This window comes from Sphaeramia orbicularis, chromosome 18 (genome assembly GCF_902148855.1).
Source record: "Sphaeramia orbicularis chromosome 18, fSphaOr1.1, whole genome shotgun sequence".
In the NCBI taxonomy this organism is placed as follows: domain Eukaryota; kingdom Metazoa; phylum Chordata; class Actinopteri; order Kurtiformes; family Apogonidae; genus Sphaeramia; species Sphaeramia orbicularis.
In genome coordinates this window covers 40,473,170-40,500,956 of record NC_043974.1, presented here as the reverse complement: position 1 = coordinate 40,500,956, position 27,787 = coordinate 40,473,170, and the positions used below count along the sequence as shown (strand labels likewise).

At 34.7% G+C, this 27,787-nt stretch overlaps 2 protein-coding genes across 6 annotated transcripts in view; one reads left to right on the top strand and one right to left on the bottom strand.

Annotated features, from left to right (window-relative positions):
* Nucleotides 1-12,603, bottom strand: part of intu (inturned planar cell polarity protein) — a 36,596-nt gene extending 23,993 nt beyond the window's left edge. For 2 of the 4 annotated variants that reach the window (XM_030162778.1, XM_030162776.1), the window contains exons 1-4: nt 11,028-11,256; nt 9,206-9,798; nt 7,084-7,169; nt 516-731 (exon numbers count right to left, since the gene is read on the bottom strand). In XM_030162778.1, coding sequence (XP_030018638.1) covers nt 516-731; nt 7,084-7,169; nt 9,206-9,798; nt 11,028-11,146 — 1,014 coding nt within the window. In that variant the 5' untranslated portion in view covers nt 11,147-11,256. Of the gene's footprint in view, nt 1-515; nt 732-7,083; nt 7,170-9,205; nt 9,799-11,027; nt 11,257-12,253 lie in introns of those variants that run through there. The other 2 variants (XM_030162777.1, XM_030162779.1) reach the window with 2 other exon arrangements.
* Nucleotides 12,604-17,639: 5,036 nt separating this feature from the next.
* trmt10b (tRNA methyltransferase 10B) lies at nt 17,640-27,787 on the top strand. Of its 2 annotated transcripts, none has more exons than XM_030162424.1 (9): nt 17,640-17,714; nt 17,978-18,139; nt 18,700-18,808; nt 19,537-19,670; nt 20,647-20,799; nt 23,054-23,132; nt 24,131-24,198; nt 25,221-25,344; nt 27,088-27,787. In XM_030162424.1, exons 2-9 carry the CDS (start codon nt 18,008-18,010, stop codon nt 27,222-27,224), a joined length of 936 nt encoding a protein of 311 aa, XP_030018284.1. In that variant the 5' UTR covers nt 17,640-17,714; nt 17,978-18,007; the 3' UTR covers nt 27,225-27,787. The 2 variants fall into 2 exon arrangements, with proteins under 2 accessions (XP_030018284.1, XP_030018285.1); XM_030162425.1 differs by lacking the exon at nt 17,640-17,714 and adding an exon at nt 17,723-17,894.

Here is a 27,787-nt window from a genome sequence, read left to right as displayed (position 1 = left end):
ATGAACAAAAGTTTACTATACCCATGTTTGTTATCTTTTTTTCAGCACAACTTCATTTGAAAAATGTATATAATTTATTGCATAAATAACACAAAGATGCTTAACGAACCTTTTCAAAGACTTTAAAAGTGAATATTGGTTCCAAATATTAGGTATATACAATTAAAATTGTAATAAATTAAAACTATACTCAAATATTTGACATAAAAGCATATCTTTCCATAGGTGTTTTCTCCGTAAAAGGGCGGTAATCAAACACGGTTAACATGATAATTACAATTTCTACGGTAATACTAACCGTTGGCAATTTTACCGTGGTTTATCACTATACCCTTAATCGTTACATCGCTACTCTCTATTTTCCTATTGTATTTGATGTTCATTGTCTTGTGCTGCTGTTACATCTAAATTTGTAGGGATCAATAAAGTATATCTTATCTTATCTTATAATATGATCAACTAAAAGTCCAAAAACTCAGCCTATTGGGTTCTACGCTGATTTACACCAGACTGACCTCCTCCTGTGGCGACGTAGAGTCCAGTTTAAGTGAGAGGTACATGACGATGTGTGGGATGTGTCCAATGGACATCTGGAGTTCGGCCGTGTCCTCTCCCCACAGCAGACGCACCAGCTGACTGACCGGTGGAGACGACTTCATCTTTCGGACAGTTGAAGACTCACAGGGGCCACTGGTGTCCACTGGAGCCACCGTTTCCAGGGTCAGCCTCACCTGGATCAGATGGGAAGACAGAAAGTACGTGAGAAGGAAAGCTGAGGAAATGGATTTGAAAGATTAATGACTGAAAGGTTGGAAAGAAATGAGGACAAAAAAAAAAGAGTTGGCTAGCCAAATTCCATTTGGACAACGGACTAGAACATCATTGTCATCAGTCTGTCTTCTGGTCCCTCTCAGAGTTTTCATTCATTTCAGGGAGTTACTGACTCCACATGATTGTTCTTGGCAAGAGATGTTACTTGGTGCTTATTTATGAGTTTTAGGAAAATAGGTGTGCCTCAAAAAAAGGAGGAAAAAAGGGAATAGTTGTGTTTGTCAGGAAGAAAATGACACTGACACACAGACTATAGCAGCAGCTTAACACACAACAGAGATGTGTGTGTGTTTGTGTGTGTGTCCATGTCTGAGTGTGTTTGTCGAAATTAAAACCAGGCTGCTACGAGCCCAAGAAAAAGTGGCAAGACAACACACATGCCTATCTTTTCTGGGTTCGGCAGTACTTTTACTTTCCACAGGCCTGCGCTCAGTTTGACACTGCCATTCATAGAAAGTCACAGTGGAAACAGAAAAAGGGCCACATGGAAATCAACAAGTCCACACATGGAAATACATGGAACCATGTGTAGCCAACATACAGCCCTACGGGGTCGTCAGTAAAACACTGTATTAGCCCTTTCAGACTGTAGTATAGCAGTCTTGTATAATCAGCCTCCCAGACATTGCATCTAGTAAGACCTCACACACTGAAATAATACACACTAGTTATTTTCACTCCAGTCATTTGAATTCCCACTGCTTTGACCTTCGTACACTCTTATTGCTTCATAAATACCAAACACAAAGGCCTGTGCAATATGATCATATATGTCAAGTGCCAATAGAAAACTCTGGAAAATATCTATTTTCTCATTATGGTTTTAAACATACTTTGGAGTTCAGTTTTGGTGGGAAAACGATCACTGTAAACAGATGCTGAACTCCACGGGTCTGAAATCCACACCACTGAAGATGATTATTTTGCAATTCAAGACCCAAGGTTCAGATGAAGATGTTTATTGTTATTATGTGTACATAACGAAATTTGCTTACAGGTAGCTCTCGGCTAGATAAAATATAAAAACACTAAAGAATATGTACATCATAAGACAATGTACATCATATATATAAAAGAAGTGTAAAAACGCAGCACAGTAAAACAGAATGTGTAGTTTGAATGTATCAAGAATGGCAGAATTGCTGTATCACAATACCATCAATATGGTTTTTACGTTCCTCCATAACTCCTGTGGTATATTACAACTAGGGATGTAATGATATGAAAATTTCATATCACAGTTATTGTGACCAAAATTATCACGGTTATCATTCTCACGGTATTGTTGAAACTGTGCTCAAAATGTTCAAAAAGTACTAATACACAAACTGAAATAATTTAACCAAGTTGTATTTTGGAAAATAAATAAACCAAATAAAATAATAGGCACAGTGTACCTTCTGCTGACAGAAACATTCAAATATTAACCCTTAGTGGTCTGAGCCTATTTTGTCCGTTTTTCAGTACTTTTGATTTTGCCTTTATATACTATACAAACAAATGTTTACTATACCCATGTCTGGGATCTTTTATTCAGCACAACTTCATTTATATCATCTGCCTATTATTTTTTCACTTTAACCTACTATAAAAACACAAATGGACAAAAAACGTAAAAAAAAAATATAAAATCCGATTTGAAAAACGTATATAATTTGTTGCATAAATAACACAAAGATGCTTAACGAACCTTTTCAAAGACTCTAAAAGTGAATATTGGTTCCAAATATTGGGTATAGAAAATTAAAATTGTAATAAATTAAAACTATACTTAAATATTTGACATAAAAGCAGATCTTTACATAGGTGTTTTTTCCCCTAAAAGTGCGGTAATCAAACACGGTTAACATGATAATTAGAATTTAAATGGTAATACTAACCGTCTGCAATTTTAACGCGGTTTATCGTTATACTGGTAATTGTTACATCCCTAATTACAACAAGGATACAGCAAACCATGCTTTTTCCAACACTATATAGAAGGACTGATGCCAGTTCTGTTTACTTAAGCGAGGAATAACACTGTGCAACTGTGATGCATGAGGAGTATGCAGTAGGTACTCCAACTGTGTTTTTTACTGAAACATCTGGTGAAGCTGCAGAGGTAGAACAGCAGAGGCTTCTGGGAGTTTAACCTCAAACCACTAGAGACCTTGTAGATCCAGTTTTGACCGCTACATCTTCACTGGACTACGCCCAACTCCATTTAGATATTTGATTAAAAAACACATTGCATGATGAATGATTTTGGTTTGCACACAGTTTTTGTAATGGATGAGTTTTAGTTGAATTCAGCTGATAGTCATGGTTATGTAACCATCCTAAGAACACCATCTATCAGTCCATGAAAAATATGAGGTGTTGTGATGGTTAATATCCAAAAAGGAGGGTTGCATTTGTCTTTATTCTGGACTTTTTGGTGCCTACCAAATATGTCTAATAAAGAAAGATTGCATTCTCTGCTCAAAAATGTTGAAACTGTATTTTTCGAATCCAACAATTACTCCCAGAAGTCTGCGAGGCCTGTCAGCACTAACCACAGTCCACCAGCAGTATCCAGCAGGCGCCTACATCTGGGCTCGCAGCCACTTTTGCCCATTTGAGGGGTATTATTAAAGAAAAGCCGGCTAGTGGTGGAATACTATGTGACGGACCTTTCAACTCGGACTGGCTTCTTCAGTTCTGAGCTCAAGGACTGGAAATTATATTTACAGCAACTGAAGCTTCAGGTATTTGGCTTTGATAAAAGAAGCAAAAAAGATTTCTTGTGATTAGTCTGAAGGCTTGAGACAAACGATAAAGAAACGTTTCAAACAGGGAAATACTGGGTTTGGAAAGGACCGAGGCTGAGTGGACTAAGTGCAGCACTTTCTCTCATCATAAATAATAAGGATGTGGTTAGACTGGAGAGTGCTCTCACTGGAATTCCACTCGGTTGAAGTCAGTCATTTTGCACTCACTCATGGACACACACACACACACACAACACAACAGAGAAACTGCTGCTTGTTAAGATGTAAGAGTCACCAAAGGACGCAATCTCACAAAACAATGAGTCTGAAAAATAATATGGAGGACAAGGACGAAGTTATTTTATTTATTTACTTATTGCACATTTTATGGTAGTTTTTATTCTACCCTATTTACCTTTCATATATTCTATTTTATATTTTATCCTTTTATCTTCTATGCTACAAAACCGAAACATGGGTAACTATATTTCATTCTGTCATGTACCATTGATCGAATGACAATAAAGCTGAGTCTGAGGAAGATCACAAAAAGAATTATACAGGATATCGAATAAATAATATGGTGTATTAGGGCCACTTTGGGTAAAACAAAACAATTTAAGACTGTGGGAGGAAGGTAATTTTGATAAATGTTGAAATTAAAGTTGCAAAGTTGCAAAGAAAAAAAACCCACAAACATTTACCTAATATTCTCTGATGAGTGGTATATATATATATATATATATATATATATATATATATATATATATATATATATATATATATATATATATATATATACACACACATACAAGAAAATTCATGATTTAGCTACCAGATGCTTCCACAAAACTTGGAATACAATCTGTTTTGCAGTTATTATCAGTAATGACCAAATATGTGTTTTGTAAAATCAAACTCCCTTTGGCCTCTCATATCTAATCAGTTTATCCTTCAGTCCAACTACTCATCTTTTTCTCTTCACTTGCTTGTTGAATGTTGCTGCTGTTAACTGTGAAATTCCCCACAGTGGGATAAATAAAGTCACATCTTATCTTATCTTTAGTGCTGCTGTCAAACAATTCAAATTTTAATCAGATTAATCACAAGGTTGCTGTGGATTAATTTCGATTAGTCACGATTAAATATCATTCATTTTTAATCTATATTAATCGCGTTTCATTTTGCATGAATAAACAGACTCAAAAAAGAAGGGAATATATATGCACTTAAAGCATTTATTAAGCCCCTTTAACTGTTTCAGCATTACAACTTGAACCAACTGTTCCGTCTTGGTTTTTTTGTCCTCATATTTCCATCCAGAGGGACAATGTGCTGTTTAGCATCTTCCATCTTTATGGGTTGGTTCTGCTGCCTGTCACTGCTGGATCTAATGACCATTTGTGCATGTGTGATGGTAACTCTACTTGGAAAAACTGACCCAAATGTGCTGGCACAGACGTTCAGTCATTCTATCTTATCTTATCTTTTCTTATCTAAATTTTTCTTACCTTAACTTATCTTGTTTTTCTTTTCTTTTCTTATCTAATTTTTTCTTACCTTATCTGTTCTTATTTTTTCTTTTCTTGTCTCATCTAATTTTTTTCTTACCTTACCTTATCTTATCTTATTTTTTCTTTTATTATCTTATCTCATCTAATTTTTTCTTATCTTTTTTTTTCTTTTCTTTTTTATCTTATCATCTAATTTTTTCTTATCTTATCTTACCTTATCTTATCTTACTTTATTTTATCCCATCTTATCATACAAGACAGGTTATACTGTTGTGTTGTACAGTCTGACAGCGGTGGATGAACATGAAATATATTGTAATACTATCTACAGTGAATTAAGTCAAAGTACATTTTCATATCACTGCTTTTTTACGGATTAGACAAATTAATTGTCCTTTCATTCATTTGTTTTTAATCTTTAATTGGCTGGTCTGTGTCATTACTTGTGTGACTCTCCAAGTCCTCCATAAAGTACAACTCTATTTCCAGGGGTTTTTGGACAGTCACTGTATGTTCCCTTGCGTATTTCCAAAAGCCTTCCTCGTTTGCCTACAGTGTAATTTCGCTTCCAACTACATCTTCTAATCAGCTGAGCTTTAAATTCCACAACATAACTGTCAGCTTCCTGTGATGCTGAAAACAGAGTCACGCCGCAGTCCCGTCTATCCGCCGTGTTTCCCATCAACCCTCGACACACTCTGTCATTTGCAAATTCCTACATTTGATGGTCAGCCTTTTGGTGAAAACACACATCGGAGGCACAGACTACAGACCTTTTATACTGCCGATCAAAGGATCATTTCTCAGTAATTGAGGGTTTTCTAATGTTAGACGCCACCAACTGCTGCCTTCTATACACTTTTTAGCAGCTTAGAGGAACCACACTTTTTTTCCCCAAGTGGCTTAATGTCTATATTTAATGTCAAAGTTTGCTGTTCATGACAAGCCAACATTATGAAGACCTAATTGCTGTTTTATAGATTTGGAAGGCTAGTCCAATATGGAAAACACTTACAAAAAAAACTCACATTTGTGGCTGGGCAGAAATATGCACCACTAGAACCTGAATCTGAATCATTTATATGTGAGTTTGAGTTGATGCACTGGTATTAACACATTAGATTAGATTAGATTAGATTAGATAGAATTTTATTGATTCTTTGGCCAGAGCTCTCAGGAAATTGATGTTTCAATTGCAGCACAACGCCAAATGTGCACGCAAGAAATACCACAAGAAAAATAAAAGCAAAACAATAACCATAAAAAAAAACAATAATGAAAAAAAAAAAAACAGGCAATTGTACATTAGAAAGTACTAGTAGAAACAACAAGTAGCATAGTAGTAATAATAAAGTAGTAGTTATAATAAAAAAAAAATATCAAGTGGTGCTAGGCACAACAAACCCCACCCCTTGCACATATTGTATCTTATTTTGGCATCGATCCAGCTGATGTCATCATGTCTATGTATGTGCTGATGTCAGCATATCAGTTGCCTCTATATATGTGCCAAGTTTGATGTAAATTGAAACAAAATTGATGTTTTTCTAAACATTTGAAATGTCGCCCATTAGAAATGGGAGAACAAAAAAGTTTTTAAAAATTCATAATAAGTTTGAACTTTGACTTGTTTTTCCTAAAATGTAATCACATCTATTCTGGGTCACTGGTAATCTATAAACCCAATTTGGTATGAATCCATTCAACTAATAGTTTTGCTGCTAGAGTGATAACAAAGAAACAAACAGAACCAAAAACAATACCCCTTGCCTCCCTTTGAGGGGTGGGGTAATAATAAGCAATAATAAAGAGCTAGTAGCTATTAGCTAATAATAAATAGCTATACTCTGGATATAGCTAATATTAAGAGGATAATAATATAATATCATCATTACTATAGACAAAACAAAAATACAAATACAGTTTTGTGCACACATATTGTGAGTTATTTTTAGCACGGATTTGTGTTTTGGTAGATTTGTGTTTTGGTAGATTTCCACACTTACCTGTGTTGGTCCAGGGATGCAGGACAGAACCCTCTCAATGTTTTCTAAGGTCACATCCACATCATCCACTGCTACAAGCACATCACCTGACAACCGTAAGGAGAAAACAGCACTGTTTAACAATGAAAATAGTTATGTATTCACTTATACATCTATGATTCAACCATACATCATGATATAAACCAATACACAGCCCTACTGTCAAATATTGACACACCATGTCATTACATTTTAAAATTTGCGGCGTAACACTAACAATCATTTGTAATCCACTATGTAAAAGCACTGGTCATAGTTTGACTTGGGAGATGGAGAAATCGACAGTGACTTGCAAGGTTTCACCTGTTTATGTGCACACACGGGTTCACCACAGTCTTTGAAACAGAGCTATTTCAGGTATTTAAGCGCTCTAATTGTTTAAGCATGTAGCCGAGCCGCATAAAGGCTTCTCTAAACACTAACTCATGTGGGTAGTCATTTGTGGTGAAGCACATTCCTTTGTCTGTTGGTAAACACTGCCTGACAATTAGCTTAGGTAGAAGAAAATCACTTGAAATCTGCCAAGCCTTTAAACACAGTACGGTTCCTACTATTATTGGCTCTCACTCACTGCGAAAAACTGTGATGAATGAATGAAGTTACTCCTCAGAGTCGGAACCTCCATATCCAACACTGAAGTTTAGAGGAGCTGTATTCATCATTTTTCTCAAACCAAAAATTTAAGAGGATATGTGTGTGTTGGATATTAACCAATAATAATACTAACCACTCACAGCTGAATCCATTAAGGTTATTTATAAGTGGGTCTGGAAACCTCAGAATCTTAGATCTTGAACGATCTTAATTTGTCACATCATCTTCCTTCCAGAATATACATTTTAAAAAATAAATACCACCACTGTCAAAACATTCATCCTAAACTTACATTTGTATTAAATATTCCATTTCTCAGTGTAGTTACAGTATTTTACAGAGTGATACCCTAACCCACGGGTGTCAAACATACGGCCCGTGGGCCAAATCTGGCCCACCAAAGGGTCTAATCTGGCCCATGGGATGAATTTCAGAAGTGCAAAAATTAAACTGAAAGTATTAACAATCAGGGGGTGTCAAAAATCATTTTAGTTCAGATTCCACATTCAGACCAATATGATCTAAAGTAAAATACTATCATAATAATCTAGAAATGACAACTCCAAAAATGTGTCTACATTTTAGTCTAAATTAGTAAAATTATAAGAAAACGTATGTTTCCTAAGACGTTTCAAACAAATGTTTTTTTGTTTGAAACGTCTTAGGAAACATAAGTGTAATTTTCAATATTCTGTCTGTTACTAAATGTTTTGTCTACTTGCAGATGCACTGTGATCTGTAAGTTGGAATGTGAATGTGTATCTGTGTAGAACGTGTTTCAATATCATCCATCTTGTAGCCAAAATAATTCCACATAACTGATGTTGACTTTCCTTTTTGGCACCAAGTCTTCGTTTTCGGTGATTTTCTCTTGTTCGTTGCTCATTTTTCAATGTTGTTACCAGCGACTCACTCCATGTGCAAGGGCATGGTCTGCTTTGGCAAACTGACAAAGAACGATTGTGATTGGTGGATCGCTGTGCGCAGTGTGTGTCAGGTACACAGGTTGAAATTAGATGAGAACACGTTGAGTTCATTTGCCTCCTACATGGCAGGACCTGAAATGTGACTATTGTGCACACGTACATCACGATGATGATGCTCAAACAATATATTGTGCATCTCTAGAATTCACTACAGGTACCCTTTAACTTTTCAAATTATGCAACAGTTTACAGAGAGATGTGCACTTCCTGACCTCTCCTAAAGGCTACAGCAGATAAATCATCCAATGTAACAGAAGCAGAAAACACGCCTTAGTTTTCATGCTTTGATGATGAGCGAAGCATGCAGCTGAGTATAGTCAGTTTCATACTGAGGCCTCAAAATGCATCCACAACCCAGTGAGGGAGGTTGGAATGTATGTGGGTATGTTTGTGTGTCTGTAAGAAAATTCTATAAAGGCAAAATGGACACAAAAAAGTAAAATATTTATATTTCATAGTCATAGTTGTTGGTAATTGTAATTGTTAGCAACTGGAGTTCTCACCGATCAGGATTTGTCCACATTTGATGGCTGGGCTGTTTGGAATTAATCCATGAACTGTGAGTCTCTCGTCCTGTTTGACCCCTGCAGAATCTCTCTGACCCCTGCTCCAGGAGGGCCGATGCACCACCCCTAAAAGGGCCTCCAGCAAGCCCCCTGTACCTGAAACAGGGGCCGATGATACTCCTAACCGTTTGGGGTTGAGGTAGACACACACTTCCTTGAGCTGCTGCTTCTGAACCGTCAGTCCCTGCCTCTGACCCGGCTGGTTCTTCAGGATGGACGCCGGGGGTGAGGACACAGACGAGCCATCTTTACCTCCATCCATCCCTCCTCTGTGATGTGACTGACGCCGTTTCCTCCTTAAGATCCGGGCCAGTCTCTTTAGCGTTGGTTCACCTTTAGTCTGAGATGCACAGCGCGGTTTCTTACTTTGCTCTGTGATGATCTCGGCTTCCTTTTCACTAAAGCGGACATGATTGGTGTGGTTGGCTGTGGCCTGGGTCAACACAGCCTCCTCTTCGCCCTCACTCAGCTCCAGGTAGAAAAGTTCCCCGTTCTTTTGGATGTCATCCAGCCATTCTGGTTCCAAATCACTGCGGGAAAACGCACAAGACTGTAAGACAGCTAACAGATAAAAGTAACTGCAACTGAAAACAAAGGAGACAATTTATAGTGACATTTTCATTAAGGATGTACCTTTCCTAATTGATGAATATGACATATTTAAGCATAATTCATTATGACGCAGCTTGTTTTGTATTCCAATTGCCCAAAATCCTGTTGATTTTATTTATTTTCAACACATTTTATGATCTGATATTATTATGATATATTTTTGAGTAGACTGAATTACTGAATAATTACATTTTACTTATTTTATTTCACAGGACACAAACTGGATGTGTGTGTTGAAAACAAAATAGTTGCCAGGAAAGTCTGTAAATTTGATTAACTCCATAAAAGCTCTTAAATACAATATTAAAATCAATTAAACTACTTTTACTTATTATGATATTGTCTATAAATGTGTAGCTTGTTATCAATTTCACATTATCAATTTCTATTTTGGGATAGAAATGTCACATATTTGCACAGGTTTGATAATTTATTACCACACCAAACAAGGTTTTAAATTATTATTCTCGGTGGAACTGACAGAATATTTATTTGTTTCTTTAACTTTAGTCAGTCGTTTCCCTAGTATACAGGGCAGTGTAAAAAAAAAAAAAAAAAAAAATAACAACTACATAGCAATTCTGTTACATTATTCCAAAGTGGATGGGAAAATCTCAGACTACTGAAGTTAAAGTACTCTCTCATACAGACTGGAAGAATTAAAGGGTATCACTATTTTCTTTTGGTCTCTGTCCTGTCTTTAAACCACTGAATCTGCAGCTTTGACATGTATAAATTTACTGAGGATGGCATGAAGCATACAATTATTTATGAAGGCCTATCTCTCAAATTAAAAACACTCCCCAAAGCTAAGAAAAGTACAAGTGAAGGCAGAAGCAGCAGGCCAAGTGTGGGACAGTCAGTGGTCAGACACTCCCTCTGTGGCAAGGCCATGCAGTAGTTATTTAACATTTTAATCTCCTTTAGTTATAAACCGCATTTCCGTCGACTGTGTATTAATACATTTTCAAAGGCAACTTGCATAAAAGCATTTTATGTCTGCAGTGTTAGCATTAAAATTATTCACTCTGGTGTCATATTATTTACAAACAGCTGTAATTTTTCCGTGGATGAGCTTGTTTCGTCATATGTCTGTAACAATCCATAACATATCAGTGGTTTGTTATTAGTCTGGAGTTATTCTTACTCAGACCAGTCGGAGTTCGATGTAGATTCACTGTTACTACCAATGTCCTGCTCATCCTCTTCCTCTTCTTCTTCAATTTGTCTACAAGAGACATTTGTTTCTGTACAGTGTTCGGCCATGTGGATATAATGTGGTTTATTTCCAACATACGCATCCGAAAAAATGTCCAAATTCTAAGGTTAACTTTTAGAAAACGGATGGTGATAGTTCGTCGCCATGTTGGAAGTCATGACGAAGGCACCACGTGACACGCAAGGGCGCGATGTGATTGGAGGGCTGAGCAGTTGTCCCTGACAACGCAGAAGCTTTACGGGCAGAGTGCCGCTTTTTTTTTGCAGCCTCAAGCAGCACTTTCCTTTAATAATGTAGTAACCACAGAGACAACAACAGTACCGGGTCAGGAATCATTAATTAAATGTATTCACAATATTTTATTGACAATGCATACTTGTTTTCCGTAATATTTTAGTTGTATTTATTAATACATATTACAAAGGAAAAAATATAACTTTATTTGGTACTTTGGCATATAGTCACGTTTTTGTCAGTAGCTATATACTCATTAGTACAGGCCAATAAAGAATTAAAAATTGGCTACACGTTAACGCACTATAACATATTTCATTTATTACTTGGTGATAACAAGATAATAATAATAATAATAATAATAATAATAATAATAATAATAATAATAATAATAATAATAATGCATTACTTTGAAATGAGCCCTTACTGATAATACTTTACTATTTTATACTATGAATTCGTATTAGTTATATTTATGCATTTCCTTTAGTAAAGAACTTCTACCACTTAAACATACCATGCTGCGAAAACCTCATTAAAATCAGATTACAGTTTACGCCCCCCAGACATTATCCCTTCAGTATGTATTAATGCATTTTAAAAGAAACTTTACTCTCTGCGCTTCGTAGGTTTTCTGCCCCAGAAAAGCCTCAATGTACCCCGGAGCTCCGACTTTCACTCAAATACAGGCACAAATATCCTAAACGTTATTAAGGTAGAGTGTTTATAAATTCCGTGGTGACCTTAAATGTTACATTGTACATTGAAATATACCCTATATTTCAGTTGAGCTTTGCTTCCTCGCGCTGCCTCCTGCACGAGGACTTTAAATCCCTCGCGGTATTCTAACTCCTGCCAGTGGAAATAAGTTTTACTCACACTTTTTGCACACAGAAAAAAAGTGTTAATTCTCTACTGACCTGTGAAGGAGAACGCTGCGAATAGAGTCGAAGTCCTCTAAGTTTTTAGAGAAAGAACATCCATCTATAGAGAGGTTACACATCATCTGTGTTTCATGGTTTCACGAGCGCGGTCACTTACAACAGCTACACTGTCCAATGCACGAGACGTCAACACAAACCAAGAGCTACAAAAAAAAAAAAAAAAATTCTAATCCTCCTTTTCTGCTCCGTCGGTCTGAGGGATCTGACCGCACACCACGCACCCTGGACGGTTCAATACCGACCACAGCTATTAGGGAAAGCAGTGTGTGCGTTTCTTTTTTCAGTTCTGAGCGTTTCTCCAGGCCAGTAGAGCGGAATCTGTCCCAGCGGCTTTCTTGGCAGGTGGAGGAGAAACACGCCTACTCCAGGCTACAGTTTCGCACACACCAGCATATATTAGCATTTTATTATTTACAGAATCAAAGTCTATAATTTATCTGTGGGTATCCGAGGCAAAACGACCATGGATGGAATAACTGTTTAAAATAAATATGATATATAACAAAACCTCCACCATGCGTTGGCAGTGTTATGTAATGTCACTTCTACAGATTAACCCTTCTCGAAAAAACAAAAAAAACAAAGCAAAACGAATAAATAAATAAATAAATAAGCTTATTTCTCCCAGGCGATCACGGCTTACTACAGGATAATTTGACACATACATAGGCTACTAGTATTAGATATTTCGAGACTAAAATATTGTAGTCAGAACCTACTATGATGAATAAAGTAATAATGGAAGAATAAAGAAAAAGTAACATTATTACAATAATATTTCGAGGAAAAATATTATTAGAATAAAGTTGTAATATTTCAAGGACAGTTACCTTTACTGTTTCATCTCTATTGTGGGCCGAACCTAAATTTACCCCCTACTTGCTCTTTGTAGTGGTTTCAGTCTTGTACATTGTATTACACATGCACGCAAACACCATTATGCTCCATCCCTCCTTGCCCCCCCCCCCCCCCCCCCCCCCAAAAAAAAAACGGTAGGCATATATGACTTGCATCAAGTCTTTCTATCCCCTTAAATTTCAGACATGACTATCACTGATTCTTCATCGTGATTATTCGCATTAAAAACACATTTTTTTCCCATGTCACTAACCATAGAATTGTCCAAGAAGTGACGTCCTGAAGATCATCTTGAGCTACTTACTCTGTTACTTATATAACGAGCCTGTCCATCATACATCAGCTACTATACTTACTATATTATAACCGCGGCAATATTATTACAATTAGAGCCTAGACTCTATGTAAAAGACAACATAAACAGCTTCATTCAGAACTACCCATGATCCTTTCTGGGGCATGCTCCTCCTGAGTGCCTCTCATTGGTTAACCTGACGTTGCACGGCAACGTGGTAGCTTGCTATGCTAACAACAAATGCAGTATATCTACTTTTAACAACCGAAACATTCAATTATGTTTACTTTTAGAGGATTAAATGGGGACAGGGGTCCCACACTACGAGACACAGTGGGTTGGAAGTAATGACACAAAGGAGGACTGAAGAAATCTAAAATATTACAGTATTAAAGGTTAGCTCTGAGTGTGCACCTATAATGGCGTCCGACTCGAAACGAGGATTTCTTTAGTTCCTGCATACGAGCTTTTCTAAACCACCGAACTCTGAAGTAGGTAGCAGTTCTCTATAAATGATTAAACCAAACTCAGACGCGTAACCTGAAAAGAATTATTAAACTATTAATTTGTGATTTTTTTTTATTTTATTTTATTTTTTTTTTACTTAAGTTTAAAGTAGGCGTCATATAAAGCAGAAAACAATAAAACACACCAGATATGAAAAGCTTCACTCACTTTTGAGTTTGGAACTTTAGCTGATTGCTGCTAAGTCAAGTGTGTCATACAGCTATTTTATATATAACCAACATTTCTACTGTTACGTGAAGTATACACGGCAGATATACAGTTATTCATTTCACAACAAAATCACATGTATAAAGAAACTAATGGAATCAGTGATGAAGAAAAACACAGACAAGAAACAAAAAAATGAAATGTTTTAATCATTTATACAAAATACAAATACTTCTAAAATATAGATGAAAGATAAATACGAGAAATTTTAATTATAAATATTTATATTTAAATGGAGTTATCCATTCACTTCTTCGTGTTAATCAGCTTCATATTTGCTTCTTGGCATTTCATGCTCATAAATATTTTTTTCCTTACTGTATACATATTAAATATCAGTATTGAAATCAGTAAGTCAATACAAATATATGAACTGTTTTTTCAGGTATGAATAAAGTGAGTTTAATTAATTAATTTCTATAAATTTCAATTAAACTTTCTGTATTCCTCTAAGCCCAGGGTCTCAAACATGTGGCCCACCAAAGGTTTCAATCTGGCCTGTGGGATGTTTTTGTAAAGTCAAAAATTCCACAGTCTTGAATTGACTAAACAAACCCCCCCCCCCGAAAAAGTTGCTTGAATTAAGGAACAAATGTTGAATTAAGCAAAAAAAAATAAATAAATAAAAAAAAATCTTTAATTGAATAAAAAAATCTTGAATTAAGAAAAAAAATCTTGAATTAAGCAAAAAAAATCTTGAATTAAGCAAAAAAAATCTTAAATTAAGCAAAAAAAAACAAAAAAAATCTTGAATTAAGCAAAAAATCTTTAATTAACAACTTCAAATAACATTAAATTATGAAAATATTTACATTCACAAACTATCCTGAAACAATAAAATGTGAATAACCTGAACAAATATGAACAACCTGAAATGTCTAAAGAAAATTAAGCACAATTTTAACAATTTTCTTACTGTTACTAAGTGTTTAGTATCTTTGTAGATCTGATCCATAATGAACATATATAAATGATAAATTGGGGCATAATATTGTTAAAATTGCACTTAGTTTTCTTAAGAATTTTCAGTTTTTTTCAGGTTATTCATATCTTTTGTTTGGATAGTTTACAAAAGTAAGTATTTTCATAATTTAATGGGTTTTTTGCACTAAAACACGGACAAATATTTGGAGTTGTCATTATTTATAGGTTACAATGCTAATATTTTACTGATCCGGCCCACTGGAGATCAAATCAGGTTGAATGTGGCCCCTGAAAGAAAATGAGTTTGAGAGCCCTGCTCTAAGGTCAGGCTGGCATTGTATGTACCTGTGTTCCACTGCCTCCTTCAGGTGGAATAGTACACTGCATCTCTCTGTCTGTCTCTGTCTCTCTTGCTTTCTCTCTCTCGCTCCCCCACCCCCCCAAACAATACGAAATACCAACTAATTCGATAGTAAACCGGATCACTGATACACCGCATCCTCTGAATTCAAATACTCATCTGTCCTTGAGTCTTTTTTTTTTTTTTTAAACAACTTTATTAACAACATTTGAGTATACAGTACAACATTTTAAACAAACATCAAGATGTCAAAAGAGAAAAAGCATTTGAACATATAAATTTAAGAAAATAATGCATGGATTTAAAAAATACAAAGCATAAAATACAAATTATAATAATTTAAAAAAAGTAAATAAGTAAATAAATAATAAATCTGACAAATATAAATAAATAAAGGCAACAGAGAGTTCAGTCAGTATTGAAAAATTGTTTATAAATAGCCAATGTGTTGGTGATTTTTTTTAAAAATTATTATTATTGTATATGAATTTTAAAGATTTAATATAATTTTCAAATTCTAATAGGAAGATTTTAAAATTTGGGTGTGTTTTAGTATATTTGTTTTTATGTATATGAAATTTTCCAAATAATATGAATAAATTTGCAATAAATTCTAGATTGTTAGTATCATGAGTAAGTAATTACATAAGTAAGTAATTACATAAGTAATTACATTTTGGGATGTTATATTTATTTTATTGTTACTTTTAGATATGATATAATTTTCAATTTTGGACAACAAATTAGAAGAATGTTCACATAAAAAGAGTAAGTGTAAAGTAGATTCAGATTCAGATTGACAAAAGTTACATATTTCATCCACATCACAAAATCGACACAAAATAGCGTTGGAGGGATATATATCTGTCCTTGATTCTTTTTTTTTTTTTTTTTTTTTTTTTTTTTTTAATTTTTTAAATTTTATTTAGAACAGCACATTTGTTACAAAAATAGCTTATTCTCTACATATCAGATGTGCATATGACAAATATTAGCAATAAACAATATTTTATAAGTACTTACTTATAATCATGTATAGAAAGAAAGGAGAGAAGAAAAAGAGGACAGGAAAGAGGGAAAAAAAAGAAAAAAAAAAAGAAAGCGCATGCCAACTCATACCAGGGGTGTTAAAGTTCAAAGTTCAGATGAGTACACCAAGGGAAGCATAGATTTCAACAATCCTTATTGTCTTGTGCTTTTTAGAGTGCTTAAAAGAGAGAATGTATTGTTTAAAGTTATTATAAAATGCAGTAAAGCATGTGTTTTTTGCTGAGTGTTTACAACAGTGAATATGGAATTTCAATAGTAAAATTAAAAGATTTATCAGGTATAATGGTTCACTTTTGAGCAAGCTATTTTCAAATACACCAAACAATACATTCCTCCAATACAACATAAAATGCCTTTCAGTGTTATTATGAATAAAATCACAAAGTTTTTGCCAAAAAGTTTTAACAGTAGGGCAGTGCCAAAATAAATAAACAACAGTTTCAGGACATACATTACAGAAGTTACATTTTATATCAATATCTTTCTTAAATCTATTTTTAATATAAGATTTAACTGGATAGAATTTATGTATAAGTTTAAAGGATATTTCTTTAACTTTATTGGTAATCAGATATTTGTTAGGGAGAAGCCAGACCGTTTTCCATGGTATCTGTCCTTGATTCCATTTTTTTTTTTTTTTTTTTAAATTTACAAAACATTTTATACACATAGACCGGAACATGGCATGGAGAAAAAAAACACACAACATAACATAATGCTCGAGGTGAGGCAGGAAGAATCAAACACAACTACACAATAGGCAAGCAAATTAAAGAAAAAAAAAAAAAAAAACAAGAAGAGAGAATAAATAAATAAATGAATGAATAAATAAATAAATAACTTAAATTCGTTACATAAGGCTTTAGTTTTCATAGCTTTAGGGTTAGTACAAAAGTTGAGTGTCTCTTGATAAGATTTCAAATAAGATTTAAAGACTACAAAGTTGGGTTTTTGATTAGCAAATTTGCTTGTATGAATATGAAATTTAGCTAACAAGGAAAAGAGATTAAGAATAAACAATTTCCGAACAGGCAAATCAGTAATAAAGAAGTCAAATAAAATATGTCGTAAAGAGAACTATCCCGCTTTCTATTTAAAAAAAGATTGATATCACACCAAAATCTGTCCTTAATTCCATACCCCTCCTCCTTGTTTACTCTGACGTCATCCACATGCGCCGCGCACATGCTTTCTGAGGGTTGGCTTCAGCTCAGGTACATTTCTTTTTCGCTGTAGACCATTATTACTTTCATTTTGTGCCTTTCATACGGTTTAACCAAATAGGTGTAATATAAAAAATACTTATTGTTTGAATAGCTCAACTGTCGCAGCTGTTTCTTCATCTAATACCGCACAAACAGAGTCAAAAATCCAGATCTAGTGGTCCATGTTGAGTCCGTAACTAGCATCAAAAACACACAGCTCTTAACTTTATGGGTGATTACAGATGTAAAGCTTTTTTTATATTTCTTTCCAGGTAATGCTGTGATTCCAGACGAAAGCAGAGATGGCACAGGCTCATTCTGAAATATGTGAACAGCAGCTGAATGGAGTTTCAGAGGAAATAGAGTTACTTCACATTGAAGTGTTTACAGATGAGGGTCAGGACAGACCCGGAAGAGAGGATGCACGGTGTTCTGTAAGTTTGACCCACACATTCATTTCAACAGGAAAAAAAATGGTGAAAAAATGCAAAATAAAGATGATAATGTTACAATAAATGGTGGTAAATCACTAGAGAAAAGCTAAATATTGAGGAAAAATTCATTTGGGAACTGACACAAAAGTCACACTGGGTCCTTATGGGTTCATTTGGGTACATACCATACTTAATTTTATTTCTATTTTGTTGTGATGACTAGATATTTTTGAGTATGTCTTTAGTTTGAGTTTTTCAGGTTTTATAAGATGAGTATTGTTTGATAGAAGCAAAACCACTATTTATCAAATGTCTCACATCAGGCAAAGACATTTCATTCCATTAATGATGTTGGAGAAAATAAAACTGGGCTGGTTAAACACTGACAATGACATTATGTTTCATTTTAGTTTGTCTTGTTAACTAGTTTTTGCTAAACTTATATGTTTTTTGTTCTTCAGTTAAGATAAAATAGTTCTGTTTTCTGGTACTTTTAGTTTTCTGTAATAACTGTGGTTTGATGTGGCTGATGTGTCTGTTTTTTCATTTTTCTTGAACAGAGGAATGTGTTGAGGAAACAGAGGCACTGGGAGAGGCAGGTGGCAGCAAAGAAGAGCAAGAGGAAAGAGGAGAAGATGAGGAGGAAGCTGAACCGGGAGCAGCAGACGGGTAAAATCAAACAGCTGGACTTTGTGAATGCTCTAATCCAAGGGCATCAAACTCATTTTAGTTCAGGGGCCACATTCAGCTAAATTTGATCTGAAGTGGGCCGAACCAGTAAAATTATAATAGAATAATATATAAATAATGTCACCTCCAAACTTTTCTCTATGTTTTAGAGTGAGAAAAATAAAATTACATTATGAAGATGTTTGCATCTACAAACTATCCTCTCAAAAAATCTGAATAATATGAACAAACTGAAAAAAATGTGTAATTTTAACAATATTATGCTTTAGTTTCTCATTTCCACATGGATCTACAGATACACAAAACATTTAGTAACAGGTGGAATATTCTTAAAATTGCACTTACTTCTCTTAAGACATTTCAGGTTGTTCATATTTGTTCATGTTATGCAGATATTTTTTCAAATATTATACTTTGTAAATCTAAATATTTTCATGTATTTACTCTAAAACAAAGAGAAAAATTTGGAGTTGCGAGTATTTATAGGTTATTATGACCCACCTGAGATTGATTTGGTCTGAATGTGGAACCTGAACTAAAATGACTGTTACCATCATAGTGTAATTTTTGCATTTCACAAATTCATCCCAAGGGCCGGACTGGACCCTTTGGCGGGCCAGATTTGGCCCCCGGGCTGCATGTGCTCTAATCTCTCACCTATGCCACTCACATGAACACTTGTCTTTTCCTGTCTTGTCATCATCAAGGTGGTCGTGCTGGAGGTCCTCTGTTGACCAAACGGGTGCTGAAGGCGATCACCAGGGAGCGTTTAGCTGAGGCTCAATGCACAGGCCTCAAACTGTGTGTGGACTTAAGTATGACAGACTCCATGTCCAGCAAGGTCGGTCCCCCTTAAACATTCACCTTAACCCTTCAGTCTTCATCACACTCCATTAATGTGCAATAACCCTGTATAATGTGAGTTATGTGCAGTAAGTTGTGCTATAATCCTCTGTTCTTACGATAACAATGCAATATGGGAAGGAATGCTTCTAGGACCCAAAACAAGAGTTTGTTCGAGGTGCTCTTTGGAAAAAGGGATTCATAAAGTAAATGACAAACAGGAAGAAACCTCCACGGCATGGTCATGTGTAGATCTGAAAGGTCTATACATGACCATACTGTGAGAATAAAGGCATTTTAATGTTTCAAGGGAGGGCCTTGGAGGTTTCCTCCTGTTTGTTAATATTTCTTCAATATTTCTTCAAATACAAATACACTATATTTATAGTCTTTTGTAGAGATACACACTCTTACTATTGTAGATATTGTGTTTATTCATATTTTGTCTTTTATTACCTCCACCAAGGAGGTTATGTTTTTGTCGGCGTTGGTTTGTCTGTTTGTCTGTCTGTTTGTGTGCAAGATAACTCAAAAAGTTATGGATGGATTTGGATGAAAATTTCAGGAAATGTTGATACTGGCACAAGGAGCAAATGATTAAATTTTGGAGGTGATTGGGGTGGGGTGGCCACTGCTCTGCCTTGGCAGAGGTCTGCGCTCTCCAAGTGCTTTTCTAGAAAAGACAGCGCAGACCTCCGCCAAGGCAGAGCAGTGGCCACCCCACCCCCAATCACCTCCAAAATTTAATCATTTGTTCTTTGTGCCAGTATCAACATTTCCTGAAATTTTCATCCAAATCCAGGGCACTGATCTGCCTTGGTGGAGGTCTGCGCTCTCCAAGTGCTTCTAGTTCTTATATTGTTGCACTGACTGGACTAGCACTCATAATTTAATTTTAAACACAATGACAATAAAGCCTGTTCTATTCTATTCTCTTTTCTTTTCTCCTCTTTTCTGTTTTCTCTCCTTCTCAGGAGGTCAGTCGACTGGCCGGACAGTTGCGTCGTCTGTACGGCTCTAACAGGAAGGCGACTCAGCCGTTCCACCTGTTCCTGACCAACCTGAGGGAGGACAGCTGTCTGTACAAAGAGTGCATCAGGATGAACTCTGGATTCCTTCGTTACATGGTGAGCAGCTGAAATCATCATCAAAGTTTCTATGTAGTTGTCAAGTTATGTACAGTTTTTATGTTGTTCAACTCTTGCCCAAACTTGAAAATGGCCTGGCAAACCATAAAAGATGAAACGGCTCAACTCTTCTTCCTTTTACTTTTTATTTTGAGGAATAATGGGTTGAAAACCTTTAAACAAAACAAAAATATACAAACATCACAAATCATCAAATCATTTTTACACGAAACAATATGTCACATGCTTTTAAATCGTTTCTAGACATTTCAAAGTCCTTCATTAATCAAATATTTACCTTTAACTTAACTTTTTAAAGTAATATATTATTCACATAGTCTCATTTTAACTTAACATTTTCAAGTACTTTTTATTCAATCATTTTAACTTAAAGTTTTTCAAGATTGGTTTTCCCCTGTAAGTCGCTTTGGAAAAAAGCGTCTGCCAAATGCATAAACATAAACATAAAGTACTCTATTATTCAAAATATGTTAACATTAATTCACCTTTTTAAAGTGTAGGACTGTCAAACACACATCCATCACAACATGATTTCATTAAACAAAATACTGCAGTCCATTCCTACCAGTAGCCTTTCATAGTTTGTTCAAACTGAACTGTCAGTTGTTTCTCCTCTAGTGTCTGCAGCCAAACTGAAGCAGTGTGTCCTGTAATGGATTTACTAGCACTCTGAGAGAAAGTAAAACACCACACTCTGATTTGAGGGATCACAAAAATACTTTGTTATTCTTGCAAGAATCAAAGTGAGACAATTACAAGCACTCAGAGCAACCTCGTAATTCGTGTAAACTAGGCTGGCTGAAGTCCAGCTTATATACTGTTTTCAACGGTTACAAGTTACATGATGGTAGTAAATCTAGTTTGACCTTTACAATGAGCACGGACTGATACATTCTTCAGAATTCTTTTTCAGTCTTCCGCAGTTCAGTGATTGACAGCAAACAGCTGTGTGTTAAAAATGATAATTCCATCACCAAAACAAAGACACAGTGGTGTCTTCGTCTGGGTTGAGTGACAGCACACGTTTTGCTAGTGAACTGATTCTATGACAGTCCTCTCCCTCCCAGTCTGCAGCAGGTGTCAGTTCAGCTCATCAGCTGGAGTCAGACTAGAGAGGAAGCTCACTGCTTCTCCCCTCCTATAGGTGGCAAGTTATGCTGAATAACTGACAGAATTTGACTCAACAGTAGTAAAAGTCTAGAAGGAGGTGAATGTCTGTAGGAGGTTTTCTTTTCCTGATGCTCGTCCTGTCAGAGGTGCTTTTGTGACGTCTGTTTACAGCGCACACATTCGGTCCAGTTAGTTTTGTTTCAACACTGCAGTTTTGGGAAATTCCCATTTGTGTAGTTCATTGCTATCACGTGCTAAAAATGAATAGAAATAACTAAAACTAAGAAGCTGTAACATGAAAACAAAATGATCTAGACAACAAAATGTTTGAGCACATGTAAAATAGTTGAAGGTTTATTTCTATAAAAAATAAAGGTTCATTATGCCCATTTACAGTTGTTTTTTTTATAATAAACATGATTAAAAAATTCAAGTCTTTTTTTTAAATTTCTATAACACACTGTTTTAAGCATTTTTTACATAAATACTGATAATTAATGGACATATATTGAAAATTCTTCTAAGTTCTTGAAAAAAGCTACAAAAGAACTGGCAAAAAGACATTTTCTGATACTGCCACTGCAAAAACAACATAAAGAAATGTAAGCGACCTTTTATAAGGGTTTTCCTGTCATAGCTACATCCCATCATAATCACCTGTGCCTCTCTGTGCTCAGTGGTTGGTTTTTAAATTTGTTCATATTGTTAATTCTTCTCATTTTTAACCTCTTTTATTTTCTGTTTCCTTTTCTTCTTTTGAAAACTATAGTCTGGTGTAACTGCTCTGAAAGTCTGACTCATCCACAGTTTTGAATTGTAGGATTTTTGGAGGGAAAGATGAATAACTGAGATGGTGGTTTTCAGAAATGATCGACTCTGTAATTACTGCAGCTTCCCAGTTTGGGATCAATAAAGTATGTCTATCTATCTTAGTGGTCCATCTATTAGAAACCAAAGAGCACAGACACATGGTTTGATAAGTAACAGTACAACATAAATAGAATGTACAAATGCCAAATATATGACTGTAAACATCAGTGACAGTGGTTCGGGCTAACTGTGTGTAAACTGTACCTGTGATGGTTTAGTAACAGTCGGACCTTTCACTGTTTGTTTCTGTCAGATGGACGTAACAGAGGACAGCTGTCTGGATTTGTTTCCCCCAGAAACCGTTGTCTACCTCACACCAGATGCTGAGCATGGTTTGAAACATTTTGTCAACATTATTAAAGATAATTAGAAATAAAACTATTGTCTTGATAGCGTTGTAGTTTTTAATTGTAAGTGCTTTTGTTGTCCAGCAGAGGGAGTCATAAACTCATGGACACATTGTCAGAGTTTATTCTGGGTATAGTTGTAACTATTTTTACATCTATTAGTGATTGATTTTACACTTCATTAATAGTAGTAATAATAATAATAATAATATAATACAAACATAAATATATTTAAAAAGAGTTATAAAGAATTGTTTCTAAACAGGTATATGGAAGATGAGGGATACAGATAGTATTGTCTCAAATACCAGTCGTGGTTCTTGGAATTAAGAGAGTAATTCGGATTTCAGAGAGTTTCATTTGTGTGAGTGGATTAGTGAGGTGTATAAGTGAGGACAAAGGTGAAGTCTAGATGGACAGGGGTTGTGGGTGTGAAATTATGGAATGGACCTTATGATGCATTTAAGTTATTCACTCCTTTGGCTGAGTTAAAAAAAAAAGTGCCTTAAACTTAAAATTAGTCAGAAATATTGAATTGAGATGGTAGATATGGTTTTTTTGTTGCTGATTTTTTTATTTGATATTTTGTATTTTTTATTATTATGGTGTGAATGCGCAATACTGTACACATTTAAGTTGATGTATGCAGTGTATTAGGTGAAAAGGATAGGCAAAAAAATAAGCTTTTGCTTCTAGCCCATTCCTTTTTTGTTTTTTATGTTTATTACAATTAATGTACCAAGTACAATGATTGATGTAAAGCCAAAAATAAATTCATTCATTCATTCAATCATTCATTCATACTTCAATAGTACTTAATATTGTTTATCTTACTGGTACTTTTGTAAATGAGTGTACATATGGCTTATAGTGATTAAACTACTGATAAATCATTATTCAATAATACATACCACTACATGGTTCTTTACCATCTTTCTTTCATGTTCTTATACTTTTTTTTTTTTTTATTGTATTCATTTCAGCTTTGGAAACTGTGGATTCTGACAAAGTGTACATCCTTGGTGGCCTTGTGGATGAAAGTGTCCAAAAGGTAAAAAAAAAAAAAAGAAAAAGAAAAGGTGTTTCATTGTAAATACTAATAACTACAGAAAAGAGTCATCACACAGGAGAAGATGTTAATGTTTTTTTTGTTAATATCTAAACTTTAAGGAAATATTGATGTTTAAAACTACAGGGTGGGGAAGCAAAATTTACAATATTTTGAAGCAGGGATTGAAAGACAGTGTATGACCAATTAGTTTATTGAAAGTCAAGAGAATTTATTTGCCACAAGAAAATTGACATAATAGAAAATGTTTTTATTCTATGTGTCCTCCTTCTTTCTCAATAACTGCCTTCACACGCTTCCTGAAACTTGCGCAAGTGTTCCTCAAATATTCGGGTGACAACTTCTCCCATTCTTCTTTAATAGTATCTTCCAGACTTTCTCGTAATAGTTTTGCTCATAGTCATTCTCTTCTTTCCATTATAAACAGTCTTTATGGACACTCCAACTATTTTTGAAATCTCCTTTGGTGTGACGAGTGCATTCAGCAAATCACACACTCTTTGACGTTTGCTTTCCTGATTACTCATATGGGTAAAAGTTTCCGAAAAGGTATGGATAATAGTGTTAGGTATGATTATGACATCAATATATGTTTGGTTTCAAAACAACGGACGTAGTGCCTGCTGAGAAAAAACAACTAAATGTTCATTGTAAATTTTGCTTCCCCACCCTGTATATGGACAAAAAATATTGGGACACGTCTGCAGCTGTAAGATATCATGGATAGAAAAAAAAATCAGTGTTGAGAGATATTAAGTAAAAGCCATCTCATTTTGGAAGCAAAGATAACGATTTAAACCAAAACTAACCAATGGAATGACATTCATCCCAATATAAAACTATATTATGACATTAGTCATTATTGTTTTGTATCCCAGACCCCTGTTAGAAAAGAAACACCTGAATTCAATGTGTCCACATACTTTTGTCCATGTAGTGTATGTGGCGTCGTATACTCTGCAGCTGTGTGTTGACCTCGTCCTTTCCGTCTTCTGCTTCTGCAGAGGTTGAGTCTGTCTCGGGCCACAGAGCTGAGTGTCCACACGGCCAGGTTACCCATAGACGAGTACATGGTGAAGAAACACAACCCCAAAAACTTCCACTCCAAAATACTGGCAATTAATCAGGGTGAGTGATAGATACTCACTTGAAATGAGAGATAGAAATGTAACTGTAGATAGATACAGATGTAGATGTAAATATAGATACAGATATAGATATGCATGTAAATATAGATATAAGTGTAGATGTAAATATAGATGCAGATATAGATATACATGTAAAAATAGATAAATATACAGATATAGATGTAAATATAGATGCAGATATAGATATACATGTAAAAATAGATATATATATCACAGTAGAGATTGAAATCCAGTAGGATTCGTAATCCTACTAGGACAGATAGGAATTAGATAGGAATTTTAGTTTGTCCTAGGACAAACTGAAATCCTATCTGGGTTAGGGGTTAGGGGTTAGGGTTAGGAGGCGTTGGGGGGGGGTTAGGGGGTTAGGTTTAATCTTCAGATCCTAATTTCTTGTAGGATTTCAGTTTGTCCTAGGACAAACTAAAATTTCAATCTGTCCTAGTAGGATTACAAATCCTACTGGATTTCAATCTCTACTGTGACATATATACAGATATAGATGTAAATGTAGATGCAGATATAGATATACATGTAAATATAGATATAAGTATAGATATGAATATAGATATAGGTGTAAATATAGATGTAGATATAGATGTACATATAGATATAGATACAGATATAGAGGTACATATAAATATAGATATAGATGTACATATAAATATAGATGTACATATAGATATAGATACATATATAGAGGTACATATAGATATAGATACAGTTATACATATAGATGTACATATATAGATACATATATAGAGGTACATATAGATACAGATATAGATATAGATGTACATATAGATACAGATATAGTGGTACATATAAATATAGATGTACATATAAATATAGATGTACATATAGATATAGATACATATATAGAGGTACATATAGATATAGATACAGTTATACATATAGATGTACATATATAGATACATATATAGAGGTACATATAGATATAGATGCAGATATAGATATAGATGTACATATAGATATAGATACAGATATAGATATAGATGTACATATAGATATAGATACAGATATAGAGGTACATATAAATATAGATATAGATGTACATATAAATATAGATGTACATATAGATATAGATATAGATGTACATATAGATATAGATACATATATAGAGGTACATATAGATATAGATATAGAGGTACATATAAATATAGATACAGATATAGATATAGATGTACATATAGATATAGATACAGATATAGATATTGATGTACATATAGATATAGATACAGATATAGAGGTACATATAAATATAGATATAGATGTACATATAAATATAGATGTACATATAGATATAGATACAGATATACATATATGTATATATAGATATAAATGTACATATAGATATAGCTATAGATAGACTTTATTTCAAACATAAGTACGTAAAACAGATTCCAGATTTCAAAGGACACTCCACTATTTGGAAATAAATCCACCAAAAAAGAAAACAAATGTCACACAAATGTTTAACAGTTTCATTGTGGCTCTTTAACAATACTTTATGTCTGAAAAGGAGCAGGAAGAAGCTGAGTTTATAGTGTTTACTCCAATTTTACATGACTCAGTTAATCAGCTAATGTATACAGTTTATAACAAAATGAATGAAATGAAAATGAAGTTTTAAGGGTCTGTGTTTATGTTGATGTTAATGCTGTGTGTGTGTGTGTGTGTGTGTGTGTGTGTGTGTGTGCAGTGTTTGACATCTTGTTGACGTTCTGCCACACTGGGAGCTGGACAGAAGCTTTCCATACATGGTTTCCTCAGGGGAAGGGTTACATCGTTGCCCAAGACGTTTCCTCAACGCCCGACATCACTGTTGCACAAAGTTAGCGTGGGTTCAGAGTTTATATTTCATAGTTTATACAGATTATTTTGGGAATCTTGGGCAGCAGCGGGGGGCTGGAGGGAGGTGTGTGTGGTGCAATTGCATCATTCATGGATGTCGGTAATGGGTGGATGTGTTTGGACTTCTACTCCCTGCAGTTCAATGAGTACAGAACACAATCTCATTTTAAACACATTTTGCACTTTCTCAGGAATAAAAATAACTTGTCTTAAGTTCCTTGGAATGTCAGATTGGTCTCTAAAAACATTTCTACAGACCATTACTAGTGTTAATCGTTGTAGTTAGCCAATCCCTCAGGGCATGTGCACTGTTTTCACCATCATCCATGAAGCCTTTATCTTTAATTTGGGAATGGTTCACTTTGTTTTCTATGGCCTCTCCTTATTTTTTTAAACACTATGTAAATATTCAGCTTTTGTAGCAATGTCTGTGATATTAATGTGACTCTGATTCATTTCAAAACATTAACAAAGTCCAGTAAATATAACAAAAAACCCCCCCGAAAAAAACATGTTAATGGTTATGATTCATGTTTTTATTGATCTGT